At 38.7% G+C, this 15507-nt stretch overlaps 1 protein-coding gene across 1 annotated transcript in view; it reads left to right on the top strand.

The window, feature by feature from the left end:
* GRIA4 (glutamate receptor, ionotropic, AMPA 4) overlaps positions 1 to 14624 on the top strand; it is a 77335-nt gene extending 62711 nt beyond the window's left edge. Inside the window, exons 11-12 of the mRNA XM_010012853.1 lie at positions 6758 to 6892; positions 13485 to 14624. Of these exons, the coding sequence (XP_010011155.1) occupies positions 6758 to 6892; positions 13485 to 13649 (300 nt within the window). The 3' untranslated portion in view covers positions 13650 to 14624. The remainder of the gene's footprint in view (positions 1 to 6757; positions 6893 to 13484) is intronic.
* The last annotated feature ends 883 nt before the right edge of the window (positions 14625 to 15507 follow it).

Below are 15507 nucleotides of genomic sequence, written 5' to 3'. Positions count from 1 at the left end.
CTGCCAATGGAAATGAGCGATAAATGCCACAACTAGTTCAGGATGCACTAGAAAATACAGAGGGCAACACAGTGTCGGCAAAGGATGTCGAACATGATGAGCTCAACCTGTGGTCCTAGGACTGTATACAGCCTGCCAAGAGCATTCATCTGACCTCAGGCCTGTTTCTTGCCACACTTTTTGTCAGGCACAGCTGAGTGAGTAGGCAGTACCAGCGCTCCTGGGCAGCCTTGGGTCTGTCTGCATCTGCGGTGACCATATTCATGGAACCACCAAAGCATGGAGATGAGCAGGCATTACTATGCTTCTCAGATTCTGCATTGCAGCAGCATCTGGTCTTAAATTTTAAACTACAGCTACTCTGATTTCCCAAAGTGTTGGCTAGCCATTTATCATCTAAAAAATCCATTTCCTTGTTCAGGAACAGTCTTGTACAATCTGATCAATTAAAGTCAATAAGACCCTTTCTACTGAATTAATGGAGCTGTAAATATTTTAATTTTATAAGCTAGCAAATGATCATTAGTGGAATAACCAGGACACCATGCACTGCTGTTGTAAACCAACAATTCCTGAACTAAGCTCTTAAGCATCTCTAGCTAATATTTCTTTTCACTGTATGAATTTAAAAAGAACAAACCCTGAGCTTTGTTAGCAGCTCCAGTCCAAATTACAGGGCTTCCTACTGTCATGAACGAGAATAAGAACATCCTCTTCTCCTGAAATACAGGACTTGAGACTTGGCTGATAGCTGTGCTGCTACTATTTGAGATTCATTAATCAGAATCTGAGTCTAGAATAACCCTTCATGATAGTATAGAGGACTATAGAAATAGGGGAGATTCGTGAGAGCTCAGCAGTTCTCCAAAGGTTTGTGTTGCTCTGAAAAATAAGATTTCTCCTACCTCCATTCTGTGCTCTTAAAAGGTCATCTCTACCCTCCCAATTTATTGTTTCCTTTAAGGAACAATCTTCCAAAATTCAGAAAGACAGTTCAGAGAGCTGCCCTGTGTAAACCACCCTGTGGTTTAGTGACCTCAGTAATTAAGTCACGTTTGAAGACAAAACTGAGGTTCCCAAGTCCTTTGAGTGCTTTTGAAAGTATTACCTCAGATCTTAATTGAGGTAATCATCATTTCATGTGATGCATGGAGTGATATTTAAACCCAGTTTCTGCCAGTCTGCTCCAATTGTATTTATGAAAGTGTGAGTGTAATGAAGCTGTGCTGGTGTAGCTGTCCTCCATTTTCTGCTGGCAGCCCTCAGAACACGCTGGCCCTTGTTTTTCATTCAACAGATGAGACTGACCTTACACTTAATTAATGGCTGAGCCATGAGTGAGTAATGAAAATGATCCAAAACCATACTCATGATTGCATTTTTAAATTCCCAATCTACCAAAATTCTGCATCGGGTTCAGAATCGCTCAGCATTGTAATTTAAATGCTCTAATTGCCCATTTGTTGTCCTGAACACAACTATCTCAGAACTTCATTAATGCTATTTTAAAGCACCGTGATTTCACTGATGTTGCTGGCATAAGATCCAGCCCGAGGCACTTAAAAACCAGCACTTCAAATAGCAAGTGATTGATGACAGGGATAGGAGGAAATGAGTAAAAAGATGAGAGAGGAGGTAGTAAGGCTGAGAACATGATGAAAATGTAGAAAACCAGTGTCCCCACAACCAGGTCTTGCTGCATGACCACTGTCTTCAGCACATGGATGAAGAAAAGTCTCCTGTGCTGCCACACAACAGTTTTGCACTGTGGCTACATGGGACAAACTCTTCTCCTTATATAAAGAGTAATTTTAGTAATTATTTCTCATACATTATCCTTGCATGAATTTGAGGCAGATGGATCCTGTTTATATATAAAATAGAGATTTTAGGCAGATGTACATTGGAAAAACTACACTGATTTTTCACAAACTCTGCCAATTTACTCCAGTTGAAAATTAAGCCCAACATTAGTAACTCAGGAATCACTAAACAACCTGAAAAATCTACAATCATTTTCCACTGTAATACTAAGTATAAAAGACTGAACTTGATGGGTAATTTTAATTCTAGATGCTGTATTTATCCTCTGTATATGACTTAAGTACATTGCTCTGCGAAGAAGAAAAAGTCCCTGCCTGTACCAGGCTTTATATTCATAAGCTGTTAGTGCTGAAAAAACAAGCAAAGGACTGGGAGACATCTGTTTTCTGACTTGCCCCAGCTTGCTGCTGGTCTTGATAGCCCATATTAAGTCCTAATTATCACTTTATTCATCTTAATTTGCAACAGCTCCAAAGGCTTCTGATCTGTGTGAGAATAGTACCTGCATGTCCCTTATATTTGTCATAACCAACCCTGTTACACTGTGGGGATTTAGAAGCACCAAAATGTGGCCCAGTGCCAATGCATGACACGTTACAGATTATGGCTATCCAAATAATATTAATTATTTCATGCTTGTACTAGAAGCAAACATAGGATCATGTTGACAGGCAACTTGCCAGCATCTGAAACTGCTACCCACTCATTTCACAGCTGTGGGACTCTCATACTGCACTATCAACCTGCACAACCTGCCAGGGAGACTGAAGACAAATAAGTTTGAATACTGGAAAAGATCAAGAAAAAAGCATGTTCTGTTCCAGAAGCAGAGTATTCCATATGAATTGAATGTGTAGGCTCTGGAAAGCAGATGAAGCATTTTCCTTACATAAAGGGATCATTGAGAGTACTTGGGAATCTTCTCATTCAACAGCGGCTGTCAAAAATTGTCATTTCTCCAAGGCATCAAGGCTTCCTCAGTATTAAAAGAGGAAAGATGGGCATCTCAACAACATGCTTCATCCTTTGTTAAAACTGGTATCTAAGCCCACCCTTTGAAGGTACCTATCTTTTTCTCTTAATCGCAGAGAGACCTAGAGAGGCAGCCAAGGCTTGGGGTATAATTTATGGGTGAAAAAACTGAGGTGAGGTAAATTCCCCCCTTTATGTATACTTACAAATAGTAATCAGAATGTATGAAAAGTCAGGATCCCTAGAGCTGAGAGTAGTATACAAGGTTCTGGAGATGTTATTCGTGTATTAAATGTATATGTACAAACCTGCACAAATATATGAGCATTTCCTAATTTCCAGTTAAATCAGTTACATACTGTAGCAAGCCCTTTTCTCTTTCATAGTAAATATTTTAGTAGGCTCAGTTACACTATACTAATTAATGCTTGCACTGGTTCTTTATTTAGTAAGCCTTGCATTCATGAGTTAACATTTTAGCAATGCATGGATTATGGTGTATTATGAGAGATTAATTATCCCATAGTAATCTGCTGAGACAGACAGGCTCAGGTCTTACGTCTTATAATATCACCAGAAGGCTATCTGTCACATGCTATTTCTGTTTATCTACCTCCTTCTCTGATACATATTGTGGTTTAATGTACACCTGCACATAAATAGATATCCATATACCTACCACATTAAGAACTGGACAGTCAGTGATTCAAAGTGGAAAGTACATACAATAAGTCTGTTAGTAATTTCCTAGATTTTTAGAAAAAATTGGTACAACTACTTGAAGTGGAGAATTACCATAATATTCTGAGATTATTCACTGAATTTAAATAACTTCAGTGCAAACCCATAGTGGTTCATGACTCTGAGGCATCAGATTAGGTTTCATCTCAATATTAAACTCTGTTACGTCACCCAGCAGCAAATACCACTAGTATGAGAAGATATTCCAAGTAGTAATTTATCATCAGCCTGGTACCGTTGAAAGACTTATGTGAATAAGTGAGATTTAAGGAAAAACTTTGAATTTGAAAATGTTGAAACAGGAAATGAAAATAAAAGATCGACTGTCATGTTCTTCTTAGCTGAGAACAAGGGCATCACAGCTCTCCCCAAAGTTCTCTGCATGTAGACCTCCTAATTACAGGTCTGTGCCGAGTGATTATGAGCAGCAAACTGCACAAAGCATCTCCTTTCTCTTGCCAGGATAATTTTGAGGGCAGTAAATGAAATAGCTATAGCCAAGTCATATTATTAGTTTGTATGCATGCAAGCTAAAATTAGATTGAAAGCAAGGAACACAAATACATATGTTTTTTAATCCATATATCCAGTTACATTGTATGTCTCTGAAAGGTATGTTGTTAATATGTCTTAAGCCAATAGTTTTGGGTTCACAGTAATTGCATACTATTTATTTACAAATCTTCCCCAGCAGTATGTGCCTGTTACCTAAAGCGATGGAGCAGGTCCCGGTCATATGTCTGTCTCTAAACCTGGGCCAACAGTACATGACATAGCACCCACTGTGGCCTCTGCTCTGTCACTTTGCAATGCGATTCTATGTAGTTTTACTTGAATAACATAAAATAACATATATAATGTTATTTATGTTATTTTCCACGTGAAGAACTCCTGTAAACCTTGCCGTTTTGAAACTCAGTGAGGCAGGCGTCTTAGACAAGCTGAAAAACAAATGGTGGTACGATAAAGGTGAATGTGGACCCAAGGACTCTGGAAGTAAGGTCAGTCGCTGCAGTTCGGGACCTACTATCGTGTTCACAAAGCAGTAAAGGAAGTAATAAACAAAATGACTTAGAAATAAAATAAGCAGCTGTAGACACAAAATTAATCAACTTTGCCCTGTCTTGATGGGGGCCACACTTTAATTTAAAGAAGCACTATTGCTTTTTAAAATCTGCAGTGATATAAATCACCAGACATCATCCTACATATTCAGGGCATCTGTCGAAGAGCTACAAGGCAGTGTGGGGGGTTTGGGGGAGGCAGGTTTGATTAGTTGTCTCTTTCTTGCCAGGGTGGTGGACTTTCTCTGCTGACTACTGAGGAAATGTCCCTTCACACCTCTCCTTTCAGAGCTGGCATCCCTCTGTGGTTTTCTGGAAAGGAGAAAGGCTGGCAGGAAGGGTTGTCTTTCATCACTTCCCTGGGGTGACAGAGCCTGGCTGCCTTTGGGAAGGTCCCTGGCTCCTTGAGGAGCCAAAGAAGACTTAACTTGATCTTTGAAGTGAAAGGCTTTGATAATTAATAGCTTTCTACAGCTGCCAGTGTTTACCCTCATCCATTCCCAAACATTAATTCTGACAGCGCCGGGGAGTTGAGCTCTATTTGAGGACAAACACAGAAGCAGGTATTTTCTGATGGCTGGGAAGCACCACAAGCAGTGCCAGCCCTGTATCTGGGGAGTCTTGAAATTTCTTCACAGTGCCTGTCTCTGTGCCAGCCTGTGCTCTCCAGAGCTAAAAGGAAAGCATAACAGGCAGTGACTGCTTGCTGCCTCCATGGTCTGAGATTTACTCTGACGGACAGTGGGTAAAATTAGCCTGGGAAACAAACTTCCAGCAATTTTGCTTTTTCTGGCAATTGCTTTGGATAAAGGAGTGAAGACCAGTTAAGAAGATGGCAGAGTACTGGTAAATGAAGCCGAGAATGCCTTAAGCCACCACATACTTTAGGTCAGGTCTTTCTCAGTCCTGCCTCCTCCTTGTCTGCAAGCACCATGTTAGGAGTTGCCACCAGAGGAACGCAGTCACCTGCAAGATACTCCGAGTCCTCTTAGCCAGCTAAAAAGAGACAGACAATGCAGAACCTGGCTGTAAGACCCAAATAGTTCTATACCTCCATGGGAATTGTTATAGTGCTAATCTACTGATTACATGAGAAATAGTGCCTCTTTAAATTAAACATCCAAACATTTTGCATTCTGAGTTAAAATTTCATAGAGATTACAATCAGAAGTACTGTCCTTACTTTAGGTAAAGATTATATAGTCTGCATAACAGTAAAGCTTTATAAGTATCTTAAGGTGCACGATGTAGTATATGAAAGTCAATCCTGAAAGAGTTCCTTGAGAAATGTGGATTTTAAATGAAAAAATATGATTCATAATTAAACAGTAAAGTATAAAGAAATATAGAATATTTACTACAATACGTCCAAGAAAGTTACTATTTATAAAATTATGTATATTTAATAATTTGCTAAAGACAGTTCTCATTGTTGTCTAAATTATGAATAATGTGTATGGTTTCATAAAATTGCCATTTGAAATTATACTGTTACTGAGACTTAGTAGTCCATGGGCATGTTGCAGAACTGTAACTATAATAAAATAGGAACGTAATACACTAATCGGTAAGAGGCAAAATATATCACGATGTGTATGGTACAGTGTGCACTTTCAAAGGAAGTGTCTGTTCAAAGAAGTAACTTAAGTCTCACGTTACTTTCAACTGTCATTTAAGTATCAGAAACTCAGTCTATATCTTTTAGATTAACAGCAATGCCTACCACAAGTACAGTTACTGTTTTCATAAAGATCAAGCAGAGTCTTGTCTGATATAAATGAATTTCTGGATTCCAAGACTTTTAAAGAGCTTTACATAAATGCAGTTTCATACCATTGCTAAAATGTCCCCTAAAGAAGAGCTAGACGTGTCATTGTTTAATTCTCCATTTAGTGGAAGTAATGCTCTGTTGTAAGCAAGCAATGACATCCTGATATGTTGGCAATATACTTGTAACATTTTATGCCAACCAGGAAAACTAGGCACTTAAAATATGTTTTATAGATCCAGATAGGTCAAATTTTGTGAGAAGTATGTAAACAACTGTCATTTAATTTCAGCTAAACACTGTTATTTACTTCCAATGTTTTAATGTATAGCTTGTGCTCCTGAGGGGATGTTTTCCAGGGTTAACTGTGTCGCTTCTGTTTCCCCAGGACAAGACGAGTGCCTTGAGTCTCAGCAACGTTGCTGGAGTCTTCTACATTCTGGTTGGAGGCTTGGGCTTGGCAATGCTGGTGGCTTTGATAGAGTTCTGTTACAAGTCCAGGGCAGAGGCGAAACGAATGAAGGTGGCAAAGAGTGCACAGACTTTTAACACAACTTCCTCGCAGAATACCCAGAATTTAGCAACTTATAGAGAAGGTTACAACGTATATGGAACCGAAAGTATTAAAATTTAGGGGTAGGACTTAGGGCCTACTACAGTGAGTGGGTGATGCATCTTGTAACGCAGTGTTGTGACATGTCTGTCTAGTGGTGCTTGCTTCTGAACAGAGCTTTATATTTTGGAAAACTTCAGTGCAAAGTGGTTCAGTTTTTTTGGCTGCAGATGTACAGTATACTACTCGATGTTGCTAATAGACATCTGCATTGCAAGGAATTTTTAACATTAAAAAAATACATTTTTAACACTCAGTGTTGTCGAATCAGTTGGAAGATGACAACTATTTGAAACTGTAAAATATATATTCAGAGGGCCAGCGTTTAATTACTTGATTGGCCAGTCTATTTTCCTAAAAGTTTGCACTCTACTAGTGACAAATTTCTGCAAGCCTTTATTACTTAACATTGGCCCTAAATGAGACTTCATTATAATCAAGATTTAGGATAGGCAATGTCACTGAACCATAGTTAACCTAACAGAAGACAAGGCACTGTTACAAGAAGTCTAAGTGTTGTTTTACCTTCTCTCCCTCCTCCTCACCCTATTCCTTCACCCCCCTCCTTTGATACATGTTTTCTGCTAATTGTGTGCCATTTCTTTCACAATATCCTGCTTCAGGTCGATCTTTGCCCACTATAATAACCACAAAAAGTCACTAACCAGTGAATAAACCTTGATTATCGCCCTCAGCTTTCAGTAACGTATCGCCTTACCTAGCTCAGGACTAGTGTATTTTAGATGTTCATGCAGTGATTTCACAGACTGAACTGCAGATGTTGCCAAGCTGCATCCTGCGTAGTTCCCCTGAGTAGGCATGCAGGGATGGTCTACTAATGCACTTGTTCTCATCTGTGCAGTGAGTGTATTACTACCTAATCATTAGTCAAATCAACTCTCTGACTTTTGGAAATGGCACGTAGCAGCAAATTGAACTTCTAAATATAACTTTTACCTAGCTCCCGAGCTATACTGTCTGCTTTACAAGTGAAGGTGCAGCTAGGACCCTGCCCTTTCATCCTGCCTAAAGCTCCCTTGCCTTTGCAAATAGCAAGCCACATGTCCCCTTTGTTAACAAAAAGCTTAAGCTGCATTTTCCTGAAATCACTGAGCCATTCCTATAATGGAAGTAAGAAACAAAAAATTTAGGGAAAGGAGATGAAGAATATATATTTTTATGTTGCCACCTAGAAAAAATTTTGGAGGAAATAACTGGAGATACAATTATTATTTTTTATTTATTATTTATATAGCGCTGGAGTACACGGCGCTGTACAATAGGTGAAGTGTGCCAAACACATAACAGGTCCCTGTCCCGAGGAGCTTACAGTCTAAAGGCACAGCCGGTACAATACCGAACCATACAGTACAGAGCAAACACAGAGTGAGCAGAGAATGGTGTTTGAGCATGATAGCTGGAGCGCTGCAAGGAATAGGTGGGTTCTCGGGGGGCGAGGGAGGGGGCTTGGCGTATGCTGGCTGGGAAACTATCCCAAACATACTGTCACTGTGTAGTTTTCTTCTATTCCCTGTTGTACAAGTATTCATGACTCTGGCAATACTTTGATTGTAACAGAGCTGCCTAATTTCCCCATGCAAAAAAAAAAAAAGAAGTCTTAGCTGTGCACTTTGTTCACTGGTGAAATTGTGGGGCATAATAGGTGTCAGGGAGACCCCAAGAGTATAGGCTAGTCTTCACTGCTGTGAACTGGGAATCAGGAGACTTCCATTAATGTCCCAAATCCACTGCTTACTGTCAGTAATAAGGGTCTTAAAAAGAAATAATCCTGTGCAAGTAATTGTGCAAAGTGCAAGTGAAGAGATTTTTTTCCTTTAAATTCTTTAGTAATATGCCCACAGATGAGTGTCCCCAGGCTGGTATAAAAGTAAGAGTACCAGAAAGCATGTTCCTTATCAAGTTCACAGGACACAAGGCATCCAAAATATAGTCTTAAAGAAAGCAAATAAAAGCCTAAAGTTTCCTTTCAAATACTGACCTGACCCAAACTGGCTTAGCATGCTAAACATGGCATGACTTGACAGTCCTCTGAGCTCCCACCCAGTGATTCCAGTGCAACAAATACTATGATTATACTTGTAGAATTTTTTTTTAGCTTTACTGTTTTCTTAAATAAAAATTAGGGCTGAGTTTTATTTTTAAGGAAAGATTATAAGTACCTTCCTCTAAATTTTGGATTTTTGTGAGACTTGTTGCAACAAAGAGATAAATTCTTACAGGAAAAATATACATATAACATGCTTACATTGCATTTTATTTTTTGAAAATTCTTTTTTGGGTCAGACAAAACTTCTGACCCAATATTTTAAGATAGTCTCTTAAAAACATTTCATGGTGCAAACATTTAAACTTTCACAAAGAAAAATAACTGGGATTTCAAACAAATACTTACAGACTTTTCAAATTCTACTTATTTGCGATAATATTTGCCTGAGAAATTTCATCATGAGAACATCTTATAAAAACGTTTATGCTTATATATGGAAGACTGGCAAGGTCCAGTCATCCTCTCCTTGCAGTATTTGTCCATCACTAGCCACGCAGGCAGCAAAGAGTTGCTTGTGTGCCATGCTCTGTACAGGGTGTACATGCTCTGTGCCAGCTGTTCATGCAAATGCTGGTCATAAGCCCCTGTTAGCTGGCAGCAGTACAGAGCCCACAATGTGGTTACACATATTTCTGCAGAAATATGTCTGTCCTGCATTTCAAAACCTTTGATATGTTTATTTATCCGAGGAGTAAAGGGATCGTAATGGGACTAAACCTTGCTAATATGGAAGGATGCTTGACAGTTCTAACCTGCATGAGTAACCAACATGCTGACTTTTTTAAGCTAACATCAAATAGTTTTAATAGCATATGTTTTAAACTAATATAAAATAGGGTAAGTAACCTGCTTGACAATTAATATTCATTGACATGTATTTTCTTTTAATTTAATCCAGTCAAAAGAGAGTTGCCTCAGGGAAATTCACCTGCCTGTGAAGCAGCAGAATATGAAAATGTAGGACTAGTCTGTATGTATGGACTATATTGTATGATAAAGGATTAGTCTCCATGTGTGGGATGAAGACATTCAGAAGGCATGACAGATCATTACATCTGTTGAAGGCAGGGAAGGAAGTTTGCTTTAAGGAGGGCACAATCCCTTCTTCTTCCCCTAGGCAGCAGTTTTCCATTTTTGTGTATCAGTAGTAAACCCTTAGTACACTAGTTGAGTTGATGCCCTGAGAATAGTGTGGAGCCTAACAGCTTTCTCTCCAGCTGCTCTAGGGAAAAGCCCTACTGAGCTCCTCACCCACAAGCTTTCCAAGGGATTGTCCCAGTATCCAGCCAGCCACCACTGCTGCCTTTCCATCCCCTTCACCATGAAGCTCATGAACCAGCTTCCAGTTCAGCTGCCTTCTCTTCCTCTCCCATCCCATGCTGTTGTTTATAATTAGTGAAATTGATTACAGAACTACAAAAATCAATTTAAAAAATACTAAATTAATTACAAAAAAAAGCAAAGTGCTATAGGATGGCTCAGTAAATGTTTAATGCACATACTTTGATTGTATAGTCCCAATTTCATAGTCAAGATCAAAAAATTCATTAAAATCTAATCTTAAACATTCATGCCAAAAACACTTCCATGTGACCTAGGCACTAGAGGAGCCTGAATAACAGAAGAACCCACACAGGCTAGGATATTTGTATTATATAGACTGAGCATATCAGTTCTCTAAACTCCCATTTCCCAGTAGGAGCAGGACAGTCAGTATTTTCACATGATTAATTCCAGAACTAATTTAACCAAAACTAATGACAAATTTGAAAATACATTATCACTATTAACTGCATACACTTACCATACAGAGAATTCTGCAATTTGGGTAATATTCACAGTAAATGCTGACTTTTCCCTCTCATCCCAGCCACTCCTGAAGCTATTTCCACAGCCAGACCATAAATCTGAAATTGTAAGAGCACTGTTAAGCAAAGTATTAGCCTGGCTTACTACCTATAGCATAGTTTAAAATATAACATGGAAGCTTACCTGGTTACTTGGCTTTATGGCACCTTCCCAAGTACAAGTTTGACCTGCTCCTCCTGGCTTTGTTAACTGTCTGGGTTGTTCCCGTGGTGTGTTGCTGAGCTGTTGTTAATCTGCTGTGGGAAGAGAGGAGTTATTATATTGCAGCTTTTTCTGTTATTCTGTGGAAGGCTGCTGAGAAATTGTTCATTATTGTCATTTGATTTTTTTGTTCGATGGATCCCTTTTTACTGTCTTTCTGTCCTAAGTGTGTTGTCAATGGCCAGAAAGGTGTATAGACTGAGCTACCAATCCACAGTTACACATAACTGGAATATCCCATTTAAATCTGAATTCTCTCTTGGATTTTCCAGAAGCAAACCCTGAATGACCATGAACAGATAGCTAAACAAAGTGATGGAGAGATGCGTGTATATAATGATGACTTTCAGGGAAATTTAGCACATCTGGAGTAAGCTGTCTATTTTCCACCCAGGTTTGCGTTCTGATCTGGTTTGGACTCTCGTCCCTCCCCAGAACTAGACCAGAACATGTTCTGTGCATTTCTGCAGGCAGTTACCAGTCCTTGACATCTATTTGCAACGGGACTCTGGACATGCACTATGTGGAGCTACACTACATTGCACTGTGTCTGTGCTTTGCAAATGCATAGATTTTGATTTGCTGCTGGGGAGTAGTTGAGGTTTTTGGTACTGTATGGGCCCAGGTCCCCACTCTTTCATTACTTCTGCCTCCCTTTTCTTATCTAGCTGTTGAATTAGGTCAAGGTTGGTTTGGTAATGGTCCCTGTCACAAAGTACTGTGGCAGCAGGGAATCTTCTCAAAGGGCAGCTTTGGACATTGCAAATGATGCTTGTCAAAGCTAAGGTTTTTCAGCATAAGGGGAATGCCATAATGGCCATGCTTTTTCCTGAATTCAGCTACTTGTGAGGACTGAGGTTTTTAGGGTAATAGATTTAGAAAGTTGCTTTTACATACAAGCTCCAGATGTGCCACAATAGCAGCTGTACTTTTGAGAACTCTTTTTTGAAGGAGCTTCAGATAGTGGTGCACTATTATATTGGTGCGTTTTCATACAAGTGCACCCAGAAGCAGTGGAAACATTTGGGAGTTTTAAGGAATCTCCCTCATCTCTAGACACACATACTCATGTAAAATTAACTTCGGCATATCAAACACCAGCTCAGGATTTTACTGCTTCCTCAGAAGGAGAAACCGGGCTCAGAGGGACAAAGTTCTAAATGCAAAGATCAGTAATAAGGCAAATAAAATTATTTTATGATGTTTGTCATCCCTTTGCTCCTATGTGAATGCACCCTCATGTCTCTCTTTTCCCAAATGGTATTTCAGATTGCATCCCTGCACACCCAATTACATGAGTTAGTTGCACAGACTATATATTCTGCTGACTAGAAATCAGATTTCCTCACTAATTAATGTCTTAACATGGTATCATTGAATGTAGTGTAGTTTGGTTGCCTGTTGTTCCAGGTGTCCTTGCTGCATTGGTTGACTTTGGACACCTCCACTGATTTTAGTCATCTGGAAATGGTTTAGTCTAAACTAGTCATCTTGGCTTTTTCTGTCATCACATGAGAAAGCTCTTTTAGATTAGGTAACTGATTTTTGGATGACTCAAGTTAGATAGCATAACTACAAATCTGTTTTATTAACAAAAATAGATATTTTTTCTTGAGTCATTTCATCCCTAAACAAGATATTTTGTTCTAAATTACCTGAAAGTAAAGATTCTGAAGTAACAAAAACTTAAGACTTTTTGTGGAAATTTAGACCTAATATAAAAAACTACAGAAAATTGTCTTTTCTGTCAATAAACTACATTTCCTTTGAAAGTTCCCACCTTCTCTAATTTTACGAAAATATATATATGAAAAGAGATTTGAGGACAGTTCTCAGATTTACTGATACTAAATATGTACATTGTGGAAAGAAGTAAGTTTCTTTAGATTTGATCCATTGAATTACCACAAAGATAGCTGATAGAGCTATTGCAATTTATTAAAAAGTCAGTAGTTATATTTTAGCTTGACATCCGTAGTTGAAGGTCTTTATTCACAGATGCTAATGCTTTCAGATTCATAAAAAGTTTTGATTCTTATTTCACTGTATATAATTGTAGTTTGAAGAAGTCTAGATGAAGGTATTGCCTCTTCTGTTAATTTCTTGATCAAATTCAGATTTTATATTTAAATCAATGATTTATTGTAATGAAATTTACCCTCAGAACTGCTAATATTTTTCCCCTAGTAGACGTAAACACAATGTATTATATTTATGATGATTACTATTATTATATTTAATGTTAACATGAAAAAATGCAGATGTCTAAAATTTTATATTTTGGTGTTTGCTGTGTCCTGGTTTGTTGAAGGACAGAAATATTCTAACACTTTCCTCTTTTCTCCTTTTCTTTTTCAAACCCAGCTTACCTTTTCTGAAGCCATAAGAAACAAAGCCAGATTATCCATCACAGGGAGTGTGGGAGAAAATGGACGCGTATTGACTCCCGACTGCCCGAAGGCCGTGCATACTGGAACTGCAATTAGACAAAGTTCAGGATTGGCTGTAATTGCATCGGACCTACCATAAAAACCAAAAAATTAATTGAGTGCCTTAATCAAACTGTGTTGGTGACTGATGGGAACACAGCACAGACTGTAATGACATGGGAGCGTCATCGATGAACTAATAATTTGGCTGAGAAAGGGAAGTACGTCCAAATGCACCAGACATCATCAGCAACAATGTGTGCATGAGCTCAGCTCGGAAACCCAAACTCAGATTTTATATCAGGAAAATTCATAATTTAGTTTTGTTGGGGGGAGGGGGCTGGGAAGGGTGTATTAACAGCAACAAATTTCACTTGAGTGGACTTAAAACTAATAAGACTTGCCAATTTAGTGCGTTAAACTGTGAAGAACATGCTCAGAATTGACAACATTTTGGTCTTTTTCTTGACAAAGAGAGAAAAATAGCTATAGAAGTCAATGAACATGCTAACCTGTGTCTCCAGAACATCAATATATACAATGGAAGAATACTCAGCTGTTCAGCTGTAGAAATGAATCACTAAACTGTGATAAGAAAATAATAAATATGTAAATCCTGTGAAAAAATAAAGAAATTATTTACATTTTCTTTGAAAAAAGAGGAATATTGAAACATGCTTGCTTTTTAACTGATGTAAATTCGGTAGAGGACAACACAATTCTTTTTTCTAACCATCTTAGGGAACAATTCATTGCAATAATTGATATAAAATGCCATCACTGTAATAAAATTCAGAGACTTTTTTTTTATAAAAGGTGTTGGTCATCCTCTTGTTTGCTGTTACCTTCATTCTGTTCCATCATTCTGTGTTCCACAGATCTGCATCTGTCTAATACAAGAAACAAAATGATAAAATGTTTAGAGTACGTCATCAGTCTGCAGTGTAGAATCAAAAGAGACTACGGGTCACTCATGTTACAGATATTATTTATAATCTTGTTCTGTGTAAGAAACTGTGGTTTTTGTACCCACCAAAAAGAATAAAACAACAAACGTTCTTATAATATTGACAGAGCTTGAGTTGTTTTCTGATCATTAGGGATGTCACCTGGAAAATAGAATTCATTTCTTACTGCAGGATGCAGGACCCTCTCAGAGACAGTCTGAGTCCTTGGGCATTTATGAAGTGCTTTTAAGTCCTCAGAGAGGAGGGACTTGAAGCTGTCAAAGACCTGTCATGGTTATTTTCTTCTGCAGTGACATTCTCCTTGGCCAAACTAGACATTGCAGTAGTGTCCAGATCCAGAGCATTGCCACCAGTGTAACAGCTCCATGCCAGAGCCCAGACCACAAAACCACAAATCAGTTCAAACTTGGATTAGTCATAGCTTCTAATGCCCTTGTGATTTTGCCAGGCCCATGAGGGGTCATATTCAGATGGCTTACATTTCACCAGAGCCTCTGTGGCTGGTGCTTTTCCCAGCCCCAGGGCCTCAGGCCCTCATAAAGAGGAGTGTTCATGCAGGGTTGAATTAATGCTGCCAGATCATGATCAACCCACAACAACTGCAGCAAAGGACAACCAAATAAAAGCATTACTGACGTGATACAGACATCTCTGAAGTAGCAAAGCTGGTGTTGGCTTCAGTCGAGGTATTGACATTATAGATATGAATTCCTTACCTCAGACAGTCTAGACACCCTTTATAGTTACCAGAGGGAAATAACCAATGAGAGTGAATGCCTTTCTCTTAAAGTAGACATTGAGGCATCAAACTGCTGAATTGCAGCAGCAAGAGCCTGGATCTCTCCACTGACTATAATTTAGGTTGAGGGCAACCAGTTCTTTTATAAAGCTTGACAGTGCAGGCAAAGCTGAAAATGAGATGATGCTTATGCCTAAGACACAGTAACTACAAAATGTGCAGGGGTCTTAGAGAAAAAGACACATAAAACT

The sequence above is a fragment of the Nestor notabilis genome, unplaced genomic scaffold, assembly GCF_000696875.1.
Source record: "Nestor notabilis isolate BGI_N333 unplaced genomic scaffold, ASM69687v1 scaffold2284, whole genome shotgun sequence".
NCBI lineage: Eukaryota > Metazoa > Chordata > Aves > Psittaciformes > Psittacidae > Nestor > Nestor notabilis.
Note: the sequence above shows the minus strand (reverse complement) of the source record. Positions and strands in the feature narration are given on the sequence as shown.